Source organism: Alternaria atra (genome assembly GCF_907166805.1).
Source record: "Alternaria atra isolate CS162 genome assembly, contig: 23, whole genome shotgun sequence".
Taxonomy (NCBI): domain Eukaryota; kingdom Fungi; phylum Ascomycota; class Dothideomycetes; order Pleosporales; family Pleosporaceae; genus Alternaria; species Alternaria atra.
The window spans coordinates 2,855,175-2,872,992 of record NW_025091321.1 but is presented as its reverse complement, the minus strand read 5'-3'; the positions used below and the strand labels follow the sequence as shown (position 1 = coordinate 2,872,992).

Here is a 17,818-nt window from a genome sequence, read left to right as displayed (position 1 = left end):
ACTACCAACGCGAACCTAGCGCTATTTCCGGCCTGTCCTGTCCTGTCCTGTCCTGTCCTGCGCCTTCCGCACACTTCCACGCAGCTGCCTCGACGCCATCCGCCACGCCCATCCAAGCGTGCAGCTGTCCATGTGCATATGTGGTTCATCGCCACCACAAGCCCGCATGCGGCGCTAGCGGCGTTAGCATGGGCTCCCCAGTGTCTTCCATCTCAAAGGAGCACCATGCCGAGATCATGCCTAGAACATCAGGGTCCAGCCAATTCTACACCTCCTATCCAGCGTCATGGTCGTTGCAAAGTCGACGTCCGAATTTAACTAGAATCTGTCTAGACCCCCGAGCACATTGGACCACATAATAGATAGCCGTTGGAGGCTCGGCAACCTGCATCGCTTCGACCCTGACGTAGCCACAACGTCTGTTGTGCCACTACTCCTCTGCTCGACAAAGCACTATGCCTTTTGCTTATGCCGAAGGAACACACTGTCTCCAGACCCACCCATGTCGGCATTAATCGTAAAAAAGGAACGTGCAGCGCCTACGGTGATTACGTCGACCATGTACCCAGCACGTCTGGGGAATGCCTTGGCTTCATCAATGCTTCTTCGAATAAATAAACATTATCGTCCTATTGGATCGTTTTGCTATACACACACTCGTGCTGCATACAGCACCCCCTTAGATATCCTTCCTTGCCAACTTGCTCTTGTGTCTAATCTGCTTTCCCCATTTATACAGCGCAAATGGAATTGGGATAAAGGCGATGCCCAAGAACGCCAGTAAACTACTCGCCCAGTTGATGCCCAAGTTCTTGTACATGGCAGTGGCGAACAGCGGGAAACCGGCACCGAATGAAGACCTCATCAAGTCGTTGCCCGCCAGTACACTGGCGACCGAGTCTGGATAGGCGTCCGACAGGTAAGGCAAGACTGCCTGGAACAGCGTAAAGGACGCGATACCAAAGAAACTGGATCCGATGATGGGTACAATCCAGTGCACATCCGACCTAGACGTCCATCCGAACCAGAAGAGACATATGGGTACGAAGAAACAGCCGACCATGGCAGGGATGAGGCGCTTCTCAGGCTCGATGTTGCCGTTCTCGTCAAACTGATTCTCCAGGTAGTAGTAGTTCCACGCAAAGAGTACCGCGACCGCAATGAAGGTGCCAACGAGGATACCGAGGAACGCCACACCTTCAAGACCAAGGTTGAAGCCGTACAGCCCTTCAAACACCAGGGGGAATGATTCAAACCAGATGTAGAGGAGACCGTAGATAAGCGCAATGTACAGGTTCAGAAGGAACACGATGGGTTCTGTGAAGTTGAGAGTAATGGGCTTGAGGAGACTCATGTTGACGACCTGTGATGATGTTAGCAATGCATCAATCAGTCCAAAGCTTGCAATACGTACATCCTTTGCGGACATCTCTTGTGACATGATGTCCGCCTCGCACGTGAGACGGTCGTCACCCGTCAGCTTCCTTAACCTTCGTGTCCTGCGGTGCAAGATGTTTGGTGCGCTCGTCTCTGGCAGGAAGAAGAACAAGAATACCCAACAGAAGCCCGAAAGCCACATAAGCTCCCAGATGGTCCATGTCCAGCCCTTGGCTTGAACCGCAAAACCACCAACAAGGGGACCCAGTACAGGTCCGCATCTGTACAGCCAATTAGTACATTTGTCTTCTGCGCTAGCTCACAGATATTCACTTACACAGCGCCAATTCCCCAGACTGCCAGACCGTACACCTGTTTCTTGGGTCGATACATGTCGGCGATAGAAGCACCTCCCGTCGCGAGTGCTGGCGATCCAAAAAACCCAGTCAAGAATCGGAAAGCCAGAAGCATGCCGAAGTTGATGGAGAAGACAGTTGGCAACTGAAGAAGGACGAAAACGACTGATTGGCATTCACGTTAGTCCATTACATCTTCAATCTGTACGGATAGCTGGCACTTACGAAGCGTGATAATGTACACCCAAAGACGGCCAATCTGCGGAATCTCACTCATAGGCGACCAGATAAGAGGCCCTAGACCATATCCTGCAACATACAGCGTCAATCCCAATGTCGCAGGAACTTGAGCGACGCCGAACTCTGCCATTACACCCATGAGACCGGGGGTGTAGATTGCTGAGCCAATGTATACTGAGAAAGTGAGGAAGCAAATCTCAAAGGTAACAAAGTATCTCTTTGCCCGCGACCAGTTTCGCGGGTTCTAAGAACTGTTAGCGAGACTCATGCATCTCGACGCGGTGCGAACATACCTGCGGGTCGTCCGGTCCATACCAGTCGATAACATGAAGGTCTTTGCCCTTCTCGGGATCGACCCTCACACCACTGGCCTCGTTGACGCCATCACCAACTGTGCGCGACGAAGTCTCAGAATCGTGTCTCTCGTCTCGACTTCTTACTCCATGCGCCTGGGTGAGCTCATCAATTAAATGCGAGTTCTCTGGCGGTTGTGTAGATCCGTGGTAGGCGGCGTATCCAGACTTTTCATGACTGACATACTTCTTCCAGATCTCGGGGTCCTGCTCTTCGGGATATTGTAGATATTTATTCCGTGTCACAAGTCGGACAATATGGCCAAAGGCCGAGTCGCGGATGAGGTCAAGCATGATGCTTTACTCACAGGATGCGTTAGAAAGGGCTTGGAGTAACAAGAAACACAACATCATTCACCAAGCCCTGGCATCGAATGCTTAAGTTCAATACCCATATGTGACATCATCGCCGATATCAGTACTGACACAAAAACCCAAGGAAGCTTATCCGTCCCCTGGCGCCGCAAAAAGGGTGCACACGGATGCCGAAAATGCCCCTTGTAGTAGCAAAGCCAAGAAAATTGCGGCTCCAAAAGCTTAGCTTGACACAATGTTTGCGTTGATGGGATTTCCTGACGAGGCCATCGACAAGTCAATGACGATGCTCATCGGCTGCGATCGGACCTAACCCTAAAGATCGCGTGCAAAGATCTAACGTTTTACCTAACTTGTCCGGAGGTCCGCGGAAGGGCTACGATGGTGTATCTAGAAAATCGAATGCGCTGGCGATGGGCGAATGGAGGCCTTGAAACAAATATGCATTCTGATTTTTAAAGTTGCTTATGGTGTTCTGGACTCGTGGTTTTCGATGTGGTGACGTCGATCATTTGGAGCCTTGAGTGACTCATGCGCGCTTGAATACATGACTAGTGCAGCCTCTGAAAGCACTCACAGATGCAGGTGCCATGCAGACATCTGTAGGGCTGCGACGACAAGATTCAAGATTCACATCCGTCACCACTAGTTACAATCAACGAGCACTTTTGCTGTACCACTGGTAGCGTGTACACAGCTAGCAGATGTATTCCACTTGTGACTTGATCGTGCCTAGGTGAACCTATCAATAAATCGGGCCATTTAGATCATCCACTGGCTCAAGACCTCTTCATCCACATCGCGCACCAGCACATGCACATGCTCCAAACTCCTAACACTCTGCAAGTTTGTCGTGTTTTTGAACCAGATGACCTTCTTCCCCTCTTCCTGCTCCCCTGTCTTTTTCCTAAACTCCCTCTTCACAAAATCCTTGACCATATCTCTGCCCACATCACTCAGTGCGCCTTCCTTATCCACCGGCAACCGCTGCTTCAACCACACCACAATGTGTCGAATGCCAGGCTCAAACGAATATGTCCAGTCGTTCCTCAGGATCTTGTAGTCCTCTGGATCCGCAAAAGGCGTCGTGTTCCGTACTTTGAATCGCAGCGCTCCTGTTTCGTCTTCGATTGGTTCCCAAAACAGTCGCTGATCGAGAAGATATGCCGTCACACTCCCGTACTTCTTTTTGACATGCGCCGTCCAGGCAAGATAGGCTTTTAATGAGCTAGGCCAACGTTTCAACTCTTCAAGTTGGTTTGTAGAGATGAGATGATGTAGGTTTGACCATGAATGTGGCATGAAGTCTGCATCTTCGAGGGACAGCTGGTGCCAATCGATGGCTGTGAGCGGGAAAGGTGGGTTATCTCGTGGGAACGGAAGTGCTGTCGGGTCTGGGTTGGATTGCCATTGGGATTGGAATACGGATGGGAGTGAAGACTCGTCGATGGTAGCATCTCGTGACATCGTCGTGTAGGCGCGTTTGTGGGGTAGTGTATAACCAGAATGAGCTGTGTTGGTACAAGAGGGTTGTAAGTCCAGCTGTTTTGCAGTTGTGCTAATAATACTGAAACGGCGAATAAACTGATTCTAGTGAGGGACAAAGGTCAGTGAATGACGGGAAAACGTAGTCTGAAAGGTACATGCATCGAACACGTGGATTATTAGGTTGTGGTAGGAATGACAGGTGTATGTTCAGGTAAACGAGGTGCCTGCATTCTTTAGCGGATACATTTCCCAATCGGGGTTACTAGGCGTGCAGTAAAATGTAGAATATATCAATTGAGCACATATGGTCCGATGGAGCATATCAAGAACGTAGAAAAGAATGTTAAGCACAGCGAATGCTTGAGGAAGCCTCATATGGGTATCATCATACAAGTTTGAATGCAACATATGCTACTCTACAACTTCTCAAGCAGAATCTTTGCACCCGCGTTTCCTCTGGGAGTGCTGTCAGACTTATCGCCCTTCTTCTGCTTCTTGCCCTTGGGCTCTCCATTTTGTGCACCTGGAGGATTGGCAGCTGCTTCTAGTGCCTTCTTCTCTTTCTTCAGCGCCTTCAGTACCTCGTCCTTCTTTCCAAAGCCTTCAGCTTCGGTCAAAGCAACCACCACAAAGGAGCCTTGGCCAGTCGCCCAGTCAACAACATTGGCCTTGATTTGAGGCCAAAGCAAATCTGCGAAACCGAGCGCAGGTTCTACAGGAACGACCTTCTTGGTGGCAGGGTCGAATTTGCCACCTTGTACCAGCATCTTCAACATGTTCTTGCCATGACTAGTAGCCTTGTTGTCGCCAGCAGAGGCAGGAAGAGCAGAGTCCAATATCGATTGCGATAGACGAGCAACCTCTGCCAGTGCCTCCTTGCGCTTCGCCGGTTCCACTTCCGGGGCTCCAACGAGAACCTCGCCCATAAATTGCAAGCCGAATGTGAACGAGGCAAAGTCAGCAGCGCGAGCAGTAACAGCGGTCAGTAGCTGCGGCTCGATGTTCTTCGCGATCTCTTGTAGACGGATGTTTGGGTCCTTCTTTGACGTATTCTGACGAATGGTGTACAACTCGTTCAGTCGCTCCCGCGTGTTGTCATCTAACAGCCATTTCGCATCTGCGGCGAATGGGTATAACAAGACTGTGCGTGCGCGAGCATCGTTGACAAGGTTCAACACCTTTTCAGGGAGGGCGTCGTTGTTTGGTAGAAGCTCGCTGAAGATTGATTTGGCGGAAAGCTTGGTGTCATCAGTAACTGCCATGGCAGCAAGAAGAACGTGATGAGCGTGTTGATCAAAGGCCATTGTCTCAACTGTGTCCTTGTACGGTCGTAGGAAGAGCTTGCGGTCTTTGGCTGTTCCGTACGCAAAGCAAAGTGACATCAGTCGCGACCCTGATTTTGTGAAGGCAAGGTTCTTCAGGAGATCCACGTTGTCGGCTTCTTCACCCTCCTTGGTTGTTGGGTCCGGCTTAAGATGTTCAAGGAAGTCGTTGGCTTGTTCGGTGCCGGGCTCGCAAACCAGGAAGTATTGCAACATAGCGTCGTGTAGCATGGTGAAACCTGTGAGCTTCTTCTGAATGAGTGAGTTGATCTGGTTCTCTAGGTAGCCCATGATAGGCTTCCTCTTCTCCGGCGACTCTTTTAGGATGGCCGATAGCTCTGCGCTGTCGGTACCCTCGGCAGAGAGACCCTTGATAGAGAACTCAGGACCATACCATTCCCGAAGAAGACGGTTCTTCTGCTCTGGTGTGGCTACGGCTCGGTATATGTCGTCTACTATCCACGCGGCTTCGGGGTGGTTGATCATGCGCTTGACGTGGCTGTAGAACTCGGTGATTACGAGGTCGCGGATTTCAGGGTCACTATAGTCGGTTAGATGCGTGGTGTAGTCGTGCGTGAACATTGTACTCACCCCTTCTCCACCAACTTGGCAATCAAGAATTTGGAGTACTTGCCCTCAGCCAGGACCTTGAACTCTCCCTTCAGCTCTCTCGCGATCATCCGCCTCTGCTCCATTGTGGAGTATTTGATCGCCGTCTGAATGACACGAACGGAGTCATGCTTGAAGACAAAGTCCTTGACTCTGCCAGTTATGATGTCAAACAGCTCCTTGACGAGGCCCTTCCTCTCCTCCTTGTCAACGTGCGACTTCAGCCTTAGTTTCTCCCAAAGCTTCTTGGACCGCTCGATGATGTCGGCGTTCGGCTTCGCGGCTTTTCGTTCTCTGGCAAGAGCTTTCTGCTTCGCATGCGCTTCTCGCGAGTTGTTTGCTACAGGGACAGTTAGTCAACCATTATGAATTGGGTATGTCACCACAACTTACAATTTAGACCCGCCAATTTCGACTCTGCGCCATCGTCTGTGGGCTTTTGGGTCTTGCCGTTCGACTTTGCAGTTTGTTGCTCGGTCTCGTCGCTGCTTTCGGCGTCGCTCATGTCGACATCGGCACCGTCAGCCGCAGAGAAGCTGTAAAAACCATTGTCCTTTTCGCTGGTGTCTGACTCCTCAAAGTCGTCGGAGCTCTCTTCCTTGGCCTTCTTTGCCTTCTTAACCGGCTTGACGTCGTGCTTCGTCTCGCGCTTCGTCGTGGGCTTGTCGACCTTGACCTTCTTGCTCTTGGCCTTGACGTCGGGCGCACCTGCGCCTGTGGATTTACGTTTTATGCCGGCCATTTTGTGTTGTGGTTGTCGTGTCGCAATCCTCAAGCTCGAGATCGCAAAAGTTCGCGACTTCCTGAACTTTTTCTGACAAGCGGGCCGGGGTCTTGCTTCAGCCTAGCCTAATCAAGACAAGTGCCGAACCATGTCCCACATACGATGCGCGCCATCTCTCCCCATCTCAAATCCACTCGCAACCTGATATAGTGCACTTTTGCCGCTTCTCTATTCCGATCGAAACAGACTTGTTTGTGTTTTGAGGCTCGTCTATGGCAGGTTCGAATCGCGAACAGACTATAGTATTAAGGTATACCATCGCGTATTGATTCAACCCACCGATGCATTTGAGGTTTACGACTATATGGTTACTTCCTGTCAATTCTTACCATCCCGATGTAGAATCTTATCTCTCTAGGTCGATGTGTTCACTCACTCATTGTTCGAGGTGATCACACATACGGGAAAGATGCTGAATCTTCAAGTCTAACCAGAATATGTTTGCAGTCTTTCAACCCATCAGCGCGTTCAGGGAGAGTGCAGCGAACAGCCTGAAGCTGTATCAGGGCCTTCGGCTACCTCCTGGGAAGCAATGAATTTCTTCTCACAGCGCTACAGACTTGCGCTTTCAACCATCCGGTTGCGGCATCCTTATCAGCTGCTTTACGTATTCTTGCTCAGCTCGCTACATTGCGCGATGAGTTCATCCACGAATTCGCAAGATATGCGTCCTTTTACCCAGGAACCGGGCTAGGCTGTTGAGTTTGTTTTACCTGTATTCGCGTTCTCATGCAGGGTGCACGACAACGTCCTGATATTTGGCGGATAATTGTGTTTCGAACCCATGTGGTCAATTCGCAATATCGCCGACGCTGCCCAGAACCTGCATCTTTGCTCCGTGGGGCACATCTCCTTGCAGCATAGTAGCTGTGACGTCCTTGTGTCCGACACACGCTTCCCCGCATGTTTGCAGTCGGTCCGTCTCTATCAATTGAATGATAGTGCTTGCTTCATGCTAACCAGGGTTCGGCTAATTGCTTGACAAAAGCTTGAGCTTGCGTCCGCAGGTAAACACACTTGGTACTGGTATTGTCGAAAGTAGATACCGATGCCTTTTTCACAGTAGACAACCCGAAGACGTGGCCGATCGAGACGCTGTTTCTCGTCCCAAGAATCAAGAGTCCCTCTAGTAAGCTCTTAAAATTCCTATGCCTGCGTAAGATTTTACCAGAGAGCAGGGCGACACACAGCCTGTCTTCATGGTCAGGTACTAGTGCAAGGACTCCAAAGAACAGGCAGTATGTCATCAACGTAACCAAGGTCGAGGCATGCGTACAGTTTGAACATCGGTCGATAGATTGTAACACGGCCAACCTTGTGGCTGGTCATCACGTCTGCAACTGTCCAATTCCTGGGAAATGAGTATAACCATAGGCGCAACTGAACAAACCCGGTTGTCAAGCCGACTCTGATGTCTCATGTGGAGTGTTCATAGGCTCTTGCATAGATGAAATCGTTTATGATATATAGAACTCTTCCGGAGCAGAGGAAAACGCGTTGCATGCAGTCGATTTCGTAGACATGTGCTGGGGTGTCTGGTTAATTGACGACATACGTGCTTGGGATTCGCAAGCGCATTGCGTGTTCACAATATCGCGAGTGCGTTCAACGATGCTATAGCAGATAGAGATGACTTAGTCAGCACTTACCCTAAACACCCTTGACCACTGCAGCTTCAACCACGAGTTGTAGTCTGAGAGACATATAAAGCTTGTACGGTTCGCGCCTCATTTTCGTTGACAACTTCAGAAGACATTTTACGTGCCCATCAACGCAAGACAAACAACATCATGAAGGTTTCCACCATTCTCTACTTGATGGGCATAACCAGGTACAACTCGGCTCGTTATCACTAGCTACGATGACTGACAGGAGAACAGCCTCGTGTCTGCCGCACCCCAGGAAGACGACAAGCCGGAAGTCCCTGCGTTCCCCAGCTTCTCCCGCCGCCCAGTACCAAGCTACTCGCGCGTACCGCTCCCAAGCTTTTCGCGCGGCCCTATCCCTCTTCCTACCGCCCTTCCTCCCTTTCCGACCGGAGCACCACCTCGTCCTACTGGAGGTCTCCCCCCTCGTCCTTCAGTAAGCCGTGGTCCGGCTCCTAGCTCCTCGCGAGCCCCGTATGTATATCAATGAACATGCATATAGCCTGTTGTACTGATGTCGTTACCAGTCGCCCGTCAGTGAGCCGCTCATTCGTTATCTCGGTCCGCCCTACGCCTTCGGCTCGCCCTTCTCGCTCAGCTATTCCTGTGCCTTCTCCTCCCACTAGGCCCTCTCGTAGTGTTGGAATCCCGATCCCCCCACGTCCTACTTCTACTTCTGGTGACGACGAGGATGACGACGACGATGATGATTCTCAGTAGATGAGAAGCGCGCTGTGGCGTATTGACGGATATATAGTGGTTTCTCAGAAACTATGTGTGGCTGGATCATCGTGGCAAATATCCTGAAGAAAGGCGAGATTACCTTAGTTTCGAGATGTATGCAGATTTCTCAGGAAACCAAAGCAGCGTTCTGCTGCACATGTGCGGTGAAAATTAGCCTAACATTCGAACAAATTTGATGGGAGACTTACTCTAATCCCCCCACTCCGTGTGCATTAATCTTTTTCTTCCTGCAAAGGTCCTCTTGTGCAGAATGACGCCTGTCACTCAATCAGGCCTCACTAGTCGCGGTAGCTAAAGTCACTCAACTATTTCCTGGTCGAGACCGGATCTCCAAGCACAGGTAACGAATTGATGAAGGACTCAAAGCCCGACTTCCGGCACGAAAATATCACCTTGTTGAGTAGCGATGTTTTGCGCGTATCCTCGCGGTAGCGTAGCTCCAAAATCGACTGTAATTGGGAAGGTGACTCAACAGCGCCTTCTCTTGTCTAGGGAAGTTCGGCTCCTGAAGCGTCGTCGGGTATAGTCGGGAGCGAAGCTAGAAGCTATGTGTTGAGGGATGCATGTCATCGCCGAATGCGAAGGGCCATTTCTGATGTATATCTCTTGACATGACCATGGTAATGATTGAGAGTTCATGCTGAACACCTGAATGGCTTTTGTGTCGTCGACAACGGTACGCCCATCGATTTGACGTGAGGATGTTGGAGAGCGACTGCACCCAGCGTTAGAACGAGTAGCTTTGCATCGCCAGGTAATGTCTCGTTGCTATGAAGAAGTGATCGAAAGTCTTGACCACACGGCAAGGACGGCTTAACCTAGTTTTTATGTGGCGGCGTTCATTCCTGGAGGGCGGACTGATGCAAACTTGCTGTTTTCCGTATCTGAGATGTCATTATATGGTTTCGACAATACCAGAAGAAAGGGTGGCTTGCCGGTACCCTCTTCTTCGATGCATGTAGCTTGGCTGGTACCGGATTTCACCGATCCCTCTGAGATATCTCAGAACGGCGATCTGCTTAGAGGGGCGATCACAAACGGCTTTTGGGTCCATGATTCCCGAGCTGGTTGTGTTTGTGGTACTTCTCATTCGTGAGTGAGTACCGTATGGCGGATGGGGGGCCTCTAGTCACAAAGTGATCGTGGTGTTGGAGCTGACAGAGTGTCGAAATAGTGTTGGGGTGATAACTTTGCGCTGTTGTAGGCCTCAAGCGGTATCAAGGCGATGTCTAATGTTGATGGTAAAGTAGAGAGTAGAGCGCACGTAGCAGGCGTGACACTCTATCTAACATCTCCTTGTCATCAGCGGGAGCGGTAGCGTCAGCGAGAGTAGGAACAGCTGGGCTTGAGCCAAAGAAACCCGTAGGCACGGCCTCCTCATCCCCCAGAGCTATTATGTCGTTAAACATTTCAAGCATGGTACGCTCAGTCTTTGACTAAGCAGCTGTCTCGGTCGCCCGTGGTGTCGTAACCGGCTCCTGCTGGACATTCTCCATCTCAGTGCCACCTAAGATGGGAGCGAATGGGTTGCTAGCAGAAGACATAGCGAGTATGAAAAAAGAAATGAGATAACAGAGCCACTGGTGCTCTGGGAATTGCCCTTGTCTAAAGAAACTACTTGCGTAGTATCCTCATACTGGGGGACTTGAGATGCCCTATTCGGACAGATTCTACTTTCGTAGAACCTCCGTGCCAGGGGACTTGATAGGAAGGATTCAAAAAGGGACAACTGCTCTCGCGCTGACCTTTTCTACTACCGACCTATTGGAACGTTGTTGCTTTCGGAAAGACAACTGCTCTTGGGAGTCGTGCTGCTTTCCTACTGACGAACGAACAGAGATGCCAACAATCAAGCCAATCTGGATTAATTGTTGATATTTCTGCGAAGTCTGGGTTCTCGACAGAACTGCTGTCGCAGTAACTACCAATGCTTGCAGGCGAGTGACACTGGTGTATATGCTTGTAACAGAGATATTTCGCGCTGTTGCAGATTGTACGCGACTGTGTGTGCGGAGAAAAACCAAGACGCGACAGCGACGATAACAAAAGTCCTACGCGCGGACATGGCCCGTGCAGTGACAAACAGGGCAACAACAACGCGCTAAGCCATAACAAGAGAGCACTCATCACATTGCGTGACGGGTGAAGAGGGAATCATAACGAGACATGAGTGGGCACGAAGCTGATTGCGCCGCTCTCACTGCATCAAGCACCAATCTACACTCGAGGCAACCTTGGAATGATAATAATGTGATGTCTCTGGCTGTGAAGTCTAGCAATGGAACATGACGAGTCCATGGATGTACGATGTGACTCCAGAGATTTCGTTTCAAAAATTGTGACAAGAAATACGATCTGCGTGCCTGATATTTTGCAGGACATTGGATGAGGCGTGAGCTCAATTGCCGGAACGAAGATAACAAAAACATTTTCTTTCTAAACAAAATGAAGCCTTAATAGAGAATTTGCTCCAAACATTCGAGTGGAGTTTGCAGAAAAAAATGAACAGAACAGCGAACCCGGAACAAAGGAGGCTAATAAACCCAAAAGTCAACGAATCATGCGAGACGTACCTTTGGACTTGCGCCTCTGAAGAGAGCAGGTAGAGCGCAGACAGATGGGCAGGCCTGTGAAGATCGTTAATAGTCGTAAGCAAAGCTGGTTTCAGCACACTCATGAAATGGAACACATACATATGCACTGCTCTCTAGAGTAATTGGGACATTCTGAAGTCTTGTTTTTATCCGTTCATTATCGAGCAACTAATACAATACCATGAATATGTACCGAACGCTAAGCTTTACTGGTGGGTACTGCCATAGTAACGGTCGTAGTGGCTAAGCTTCTAAGTGTTGAGTAGCGGATCGTGGACTGTGTTACTTTGTATTTGGGATGAAAGATTGATGGAATGTGTGAATGTTAGAGACATTCTGGAGTTCTTCGCTTCAGCCTAAACTGGAAAGGGCTAGTAGGTCAATCTCATGGTTGGCGCCTGTACACATCTGTGCGGGCTTGCAATAAAAAACGCGCTGTTCATTAAAGTGAGCCAGAGTGTTGCACATTTACTGTCAGGCATGAGCAACAGAAGAGCAAAAAAAGATCCTGGGATATCTGACAATGCCAGACGAATGCTGATGAGAGTGGGACTCGAACCCACGCCACTTTCGTGACCAGGAATGTGATGTTAAGATAACCTTAACCTGGCGCCATAACCAACTCGGCCATCTCACCGTAATGGATTTGATGGAAGCATTGGGAGATATGATTAAAATATACTTAAGCAGTGATGTCTTCATATTGAGTGCTGCGGGGGGTTTGCACATGTTAGCCAAATGAAGTGGATCACGGCAACACTGTGAGCTATTGAAAAGCAGTCTTAGTGCTTGGATCATACGCGACCGCCGCCAATGTATACTGCAAGCTTCCAACGCTTCCCGGTATCTAATTTCAAATGCAGGAAGATGTTTCTTAATGTCCTTGCAACACCATGCAACATGCAATACCCATGTAGCATGCAATTATCTTTACTACGTGTCACCGCCAATACTCGCACTGGTACGATGGACACTACACGATGGCGAGTTCAGCTGCTATGCTTAGTCTAGCTGGGTTATTGATAAGACGAGGCGTCTCATGGCTGCTGTGCTGCCCTTGGCTCATGCATGTGCTCGAATGCGCATCTGCGCACCGTGATCGATGCTGACTCTTTCTTTCCCGATGCGGTAACTCCATCATCACTCTGTCTTCTTTGACCGAACCTCACAAACATGCCCAGGTATTATAGCACGACCGTCGGAATATCTCGATTCACAATCACTGATATTGATTCTTTAGTCGTACAAGTTGCAAACATTGCGTAGAGGTGCAAGCACGGGCCTGACCGCCACAGCTGCTGCGCCTCGCGCGGAACCAGTTCACCGCCATACTCCACAACCAGCCTCCCCTGCATCAACCCAACTAGCATGAGCTTCGTGAAGCATACATCCCCGCATTGAGATGGACGCGCGCAAATGCAGCCTTCGCTTGCGGTAGACCGCCATGACGTATTGGCCCATCTCGTCGCCCTCCGTCTTCGCGGCCACTAAACGTACGGATCCCGGGCGCACGCATACCTCCCACGATGGCGTGGAACACAAGCAACCAGGCGAACAACGTGACGGGTCGAACAGTGAATCGCGGACTCAATCCGAAGTTGAGGCTGCCACGCAGAGCAAGAGCGGGGTAAAAGAAAAGAATGGCGTCCAATTCTCGCCAGCAGGCGCATCGGTTCAATCAGTAGAAGACGACATACATGGCACCATCATTGCGATCAGAGTGACCAGGAGCGGACATATGTTTGCGACCCTCACCAGGACAACCCTCACAGTCTGGCAGACAAAGGCATGTTTCATTGCTAGCCTGATACTTCATGTGCTAATTCGTCATAGCCTACGGTTGTTCTAGCTTCTGTAATGCGGTCAGAGCAATCCGTCAGAACATATGGCCCCAACATCGACGTCCTACTCCGCCCCGACTCCCAAATCTTCGTCGTACAGACCACTCTCGGATACCTCATCACGTACTCGCTCGCGACAGACCATTCATCCCGCATATACCAAGCTCAATTCACCAACACACACGGAGGCCACACGAGGAGAAGCAGTGCAATTACAGGCTTCAAGATTCAGCGTCAGCATGATGTCAATGCGGGACCAGGAGAAGGTAGTGGTCTGAAAGAGCTCAGTCTACGGTTTCGGATGGTCATACGGGTAGATGCTGGAATAATCAGGGCCCTAGCTCTGGACGACGAATTGACTGTGGCAACCGAGAAGCCCCCAGCCGTACAATGTATTCGTTGGGCACCGGACAGCACTGGAAGCCAAACTAGCACTGAGCTACTGGCCAAGATGGCATGGCTAGGGAACAAAGCGTTGTTGCGCGAAATCGTCCACGACCGGCCCATGAACCTGTCGTGTTGGATCACAGGCGACGGACGAGCGTTTGCAGTCCAAAAAGCGGCTAGACGAGAGGCAGTTGTTTCTAGCCTCTTTCGTGGCTACGGTTTCCATACACCCGAAACTGATGCTGATCACGGCGTAAAAGCTGCAATCAACGCGAGATTCTCTTTGCTTGCTGTTGGTTGCGCCAGTGGTGAGATCTATGTATACACCGCACGCGACTATACTGGCAATATTCCCCTCTCGCATAAGCTACGACCAAACGTTACATCACCTGGCAAAATGACCGTCTTAACTTACTCACCAGATGGATACTGTCTATTCGCTGGCTACGAGCATGGCTGGGCAATGTGGAGTGTATATGGAAAGCCTGGGGCGACCAGCTTCACTGCAGAGAGGACGCTTTCCGAAACAAATAACGAAGGATGGCTTTTAAGCGTCAAAGAAGCCTTTTGGATTGGAGGTGGCGCAGAACTCTTGATGTTGGGCAACGACGACAATCGCCTGTTTGTGTTAGAGATGGCTCGAAGTGCAGTCACTGGCTGCTTCTCCTCGGCTAATGTGTCGCGTTCATTGATGCAGACAAGTACCGGCTTTATGATCTACCGTGGGTACGACCTGCCAGACCTAACGACAATCTCCGCAGAGGTCTCTCTTTGGCATCATGTTCAAATTCCCTCGGCTTACCTTGTCGACCAATGGCCAATTAGAAGTGCGGTCATCTCAAACGATGGCCGATATGTAGCGATAGCGGGCAAGAGAGGGCTTGCCCACTACAGTGTAAACAGTGGACGTTGGAAGATGTTCGACGATCCTTTCATAGAGAATGAGTTCACTGTGCGAGGGGGCATGTGCTGGTTTCAGCACGTTCTGATTGCGGCCGTCGAATGTCGCGATTCTCATGAGGTATGCCTGTCAGCTCGTTATCATATTATCGATACTGACATGGTGTTATCAAGGTTCGAGTGTATTCACGCGAGGCAGCTCTCGACAACAGCCACATCATGCATACACAGAAGCTACCTGCACCCATTGTACTGATTGCACCTTCCGGCGAAGATTCACTTCTTGTCTACACCTACGAGAACATATTGTATCATTATGTGATCAGTGTTTCTGATGCAAGTGTAAAGTTGGTGCAAGTGGGTCAAATCGCGCTGCATGGCATCATTCGTGCACCTACACGAGTACGGGCTCTTAGCTGGATATTACCGGAGGATCAGATCCGTACGTCTCGAAAGGTCTATCGCTCTGTATATGCTGACAAGTTGTAGACAACGGTGATCCATCACAGGATGTGGCTGTTGCAACTATCCTATTCCTTGTGGATGGCAAGCTTGTGCTTCTCCAGCCGACGACTACGGAAAGTGGCGAACTCAAATACGAGATGCGCATCATCGCGCAGAACGTGGAGACGTATGCTCTCATGCGCGATCATCCTGCTTTCGCATTAGATAGGCATGCCGATTCGTTACCGGCCAGCCCGTCCATGGAGCTGACCATGGAGGGCGTGCACGGCCACGATTTGCGGGACTCACTCTGGTTCTTCGATGGCCACGACATGCGAGTGTGGATAGATATGCAGGACGTTCTTGCTTCCGCGTCACCAGAGATTGGCAGGGAACTGCCCACTCCTGTTCAGATTCCTGTCGATTTCTATCCCCTCTCAGCATTGATCAACAAAGCGATCATATTCGGTGTGGAGTCTGAGTTGATCCAACGCAGGGATACAAGCTTCGCCTTCCTGCGATTCGGCACCAGAGTAAGCTGCCGCGCCTTGCTCCGCGCCTTGCTCCGCGCCTAATAGGCGGCTCGTCAATCTCATGCTGACACATATGCTAGACACACCTCTTCCTTCCCGCCCTGCTGCGGTCCCACTTGGCGCAATTCAATCACCCTGCAGCCTTGCATCTTAGCCATCATTACCAGCACTTGCTTTACTTCTCCCATGCCCTAGAAATCCTACTGCATGAAGTCTTGGACGAAGAGGTGGATACCCAGCCACCACCCGAGCAAGCGCTATTACCAAGCGTGCTATCATTCCTGAGCTCCTTTCCCCGATATCTCGACATCGTCGTGCAATGTACTCGCAAAACTGAGGTGCGCTCATGGCGGACGTTGTTCTCAAACTTACCTCCCCCGGAAGAGTTGTTCGAAGAATCACTACAGAAAGGAAACCTGAAGACCGCAGGCGGCTATCTCCTTGTCCTTCACACTTTTGAAGAGCTGCGGCCAACGGGTGACCAAGTCGTACGCCTACTTCAACGCGCCAAAGAAGAACAAGATTGGGAGCTGTGCAAGGAACTTGCGCGATTTCTCATGGCTCTTGATGAATCTGGTGCAACACTGCGCAGTACCTTGGAGCTTGTGGAGCTGAAGACACCGTCAGCAGAGCCAGGCCTTGGCCAGTCGCACTTCACGTTCGACTCGGCCCGTTTGAACGTACCCTTGAGAAGTCGCAGCAACGGGGCTAGGGTATTGGGCGGCCCAGGCGTTGGTTTTGGGGCCGACGGTGCTGTCAGGATGTCGCGCGAGAGTGGTGACATTAGTCCTGGAGTGAGTGATGTGAGTGCTAGTAGCGATACAAGCCCGTCACAAGCACCTGCCGACTATTTCGGCCTTGGCATGAACAGTTTGCGCCAATAGTAGTAGTTGAAACGTTCATATAGCTCCGTCGATGCAGTTGTATATACTTCACAAGCGTTCCCTATGCTCAATGCTGCCATGCTCACAATAGTAAAGTTAAGCGACCTAGGCACTCGGAGTGCCGTGGGCCATCCGACGGTCCCAAACTCTTGGTCTGGTTTTGCTCTTCCTACCGGCAGGCCCTGCAGGGTCGTATTGGCCCCACAGGGCTGCTTACACGACCTCAAGACAGATGGGAGGAGCATAGCGATTGGTGATAGCGACTGGCCCACCGTTCTCTACCGCATCTTTTACAGGCTGCCGAAGCATGGCGCACCCATCTAGCTGGTACACTTACAAGCGAACGTTTAAATTGTGGTAGCATTGGTGATCTCCGTCTAATGTGGTATCGTCTGATGTCTTGTGTCGTGTAGTGGAAAGGTACGTAGCTGAGCCAAGCGGTCTCGGTGGGACAAGATGCCATGGTGAACTGGTCGAAGCCCGTCACTCGACCAAAGTTTGGACAAAGATACGACAACAAGGTTGGCGGTCGCTTGCGAGATACTGTGGAACCAACGGGGCGGTGAGATGCGCTTGGTCTCTCCAGCATCTCCAGGGCTTGGTGGTCAGCAATAGCACGTGTGAAGCAGCGTCCAATGAATTGTCCAGCTTCGGCACAAGGCAGTCGCTGCAAATGAGGTCCCTCGCAAGTAATTGTTGGAGGACGGAAAGGGCGCAAATCTGCAACTGCACCCTTCACTGGCAATACGCACATCGTGTCAAACGTCCGCGTCCAACGTGGCGTCTACTTCACGACGTTTGATGGATCCCTGGAAAGCCCTACTTACCCATGATGCACCTTCTCCAACGTGTCCCGCGCTAAAAAGGGAGCATCAGTGTAATGGGCCGGCTTTCAGGCGACCAGCAATTCACCTAATCCTAGCGCGCAGGCCGCCCGTTCGCTCGTCAGTACAGGCACGCAATACACAGCCACGGCTGCCTTCACCGTATACCCACCAGCA

At 50.7% G+C, this 17,818-nt stretch overlaps 5 protein-coding genes across 6 annotated transcripts; 2 read left to right on the top strand and 3 right to left on the bottom strand.

Moving 5' to 3' along the window:
• Nucleotides 1-679: 679 nt before the first annotated feature.
• On the bottom strand, nt 680-2,620 carry ALTATR162_LOCUS4510 (uncharacterized protein; the record flags this gene model as incomplete). Its single annotated transcript, XM_043312122.1, has 6 exons — nt 680-968; nt 1,293-1,363; nt 1,415-1,658; nt 1,715-1,898; nt 1,959-2,217; nt 2,267-2,620. The coding sequence occupies 6 exons, from the start codon at nt 2,618-2,620 to the stop codon at nt 680-682; spliced, it is 1,401 nt and encodes a 466-aa protein (XP_043168057.1).
• A 783-nt stretch (nt 2,621-3,403) lies between these two features.
• Nucleotides 3,404-4,108, bottom strand: ALTATR162_LOCUS4509 (uncharacterized protein; the record flags this gene model as incomplete). Its single annotated transcript, XM_043312121.1, has 1 exon — nt 3,404-4,108. One exon carries the CDS (start codon nt 4,106-4,108, stop codon nt 3,404-3,406), a length of 705 nt encoding a protein of 234 aa, XP_043168056.1.
• A 437-nt stretch (nt 4,109-4,545) lies between these two features.
• Nucleotides 4,546-6,802, bottom strand: ALTATR162_LOCUS4508 (uncharacterized protein; the record flags this gene model as incomplete). Of its 2 annotated transcripts, XM_043312120.1 has the most annotated exons (4): nt 5,112-5,118; nt 5,177-5,992; nt 6,043-6,400; nt 6,454-6,802. In XM_043312120.1, 4 exons carry the CDS (start codon nt 6,800-6,802, stop codon nt 5,112-5,114), a joined length of 1,530 nt encoding a protein of 509 aa, XP_043168055.1. The 2 variants fall into 2 exon arrangements, with proteins under 2 accessions (XP_043168054.1, XP_043168055.1); XM_043312119.1 differs by having other exon boundaries at nt 4,546-5,992.
• Nucleotides 6,803-8,634: 1,832 nt separating this feature from the next.
• On the top strand, nt 8,635-9,116 carry ALTATR162_LOCUS4507 (uncharacterized protein; the record flags this gene model as incomplete). The annotated part of the gene is made up of 3 exons (XM_043312118.1): nt 8,635-8,675; nt 8,725-8,926; nt 9,018-9,116. The coding sequence occupies 3 exons, from the start codon at nt 8,635-8,637 to the stop codon at nt 9,114-9,116; spliced, it is 342 nt and encodes a 113-aa protein (XP_043168053.1).
• Nucleotides 9,117-13,272: 4,156 nt separating this feature from the next.
• ALTATR162_LOCUS4506 (uncharacterized protein) lies at nt 13,273-16,817 on the top strand (the record flags this gene model as incomplete). The annotated part of the gene is made up of 5 exons (XM_043312117.1): nt 13,273-13,614; nt 13,662-15,077; nt 15,131-15,398; nt 15,446-15,933; nt 16,014-16,817. 5 exons carry the CDS (start codon nt 13,273-13,275, stop codon nt 16,815-16,817), a joined length of 3,318 nt encoding a protein of 1,105 aa, XP_043168052.1.
• Between the last annotated feature and the right edge of the window lie 1,001 nt (nt 16,818-17,818).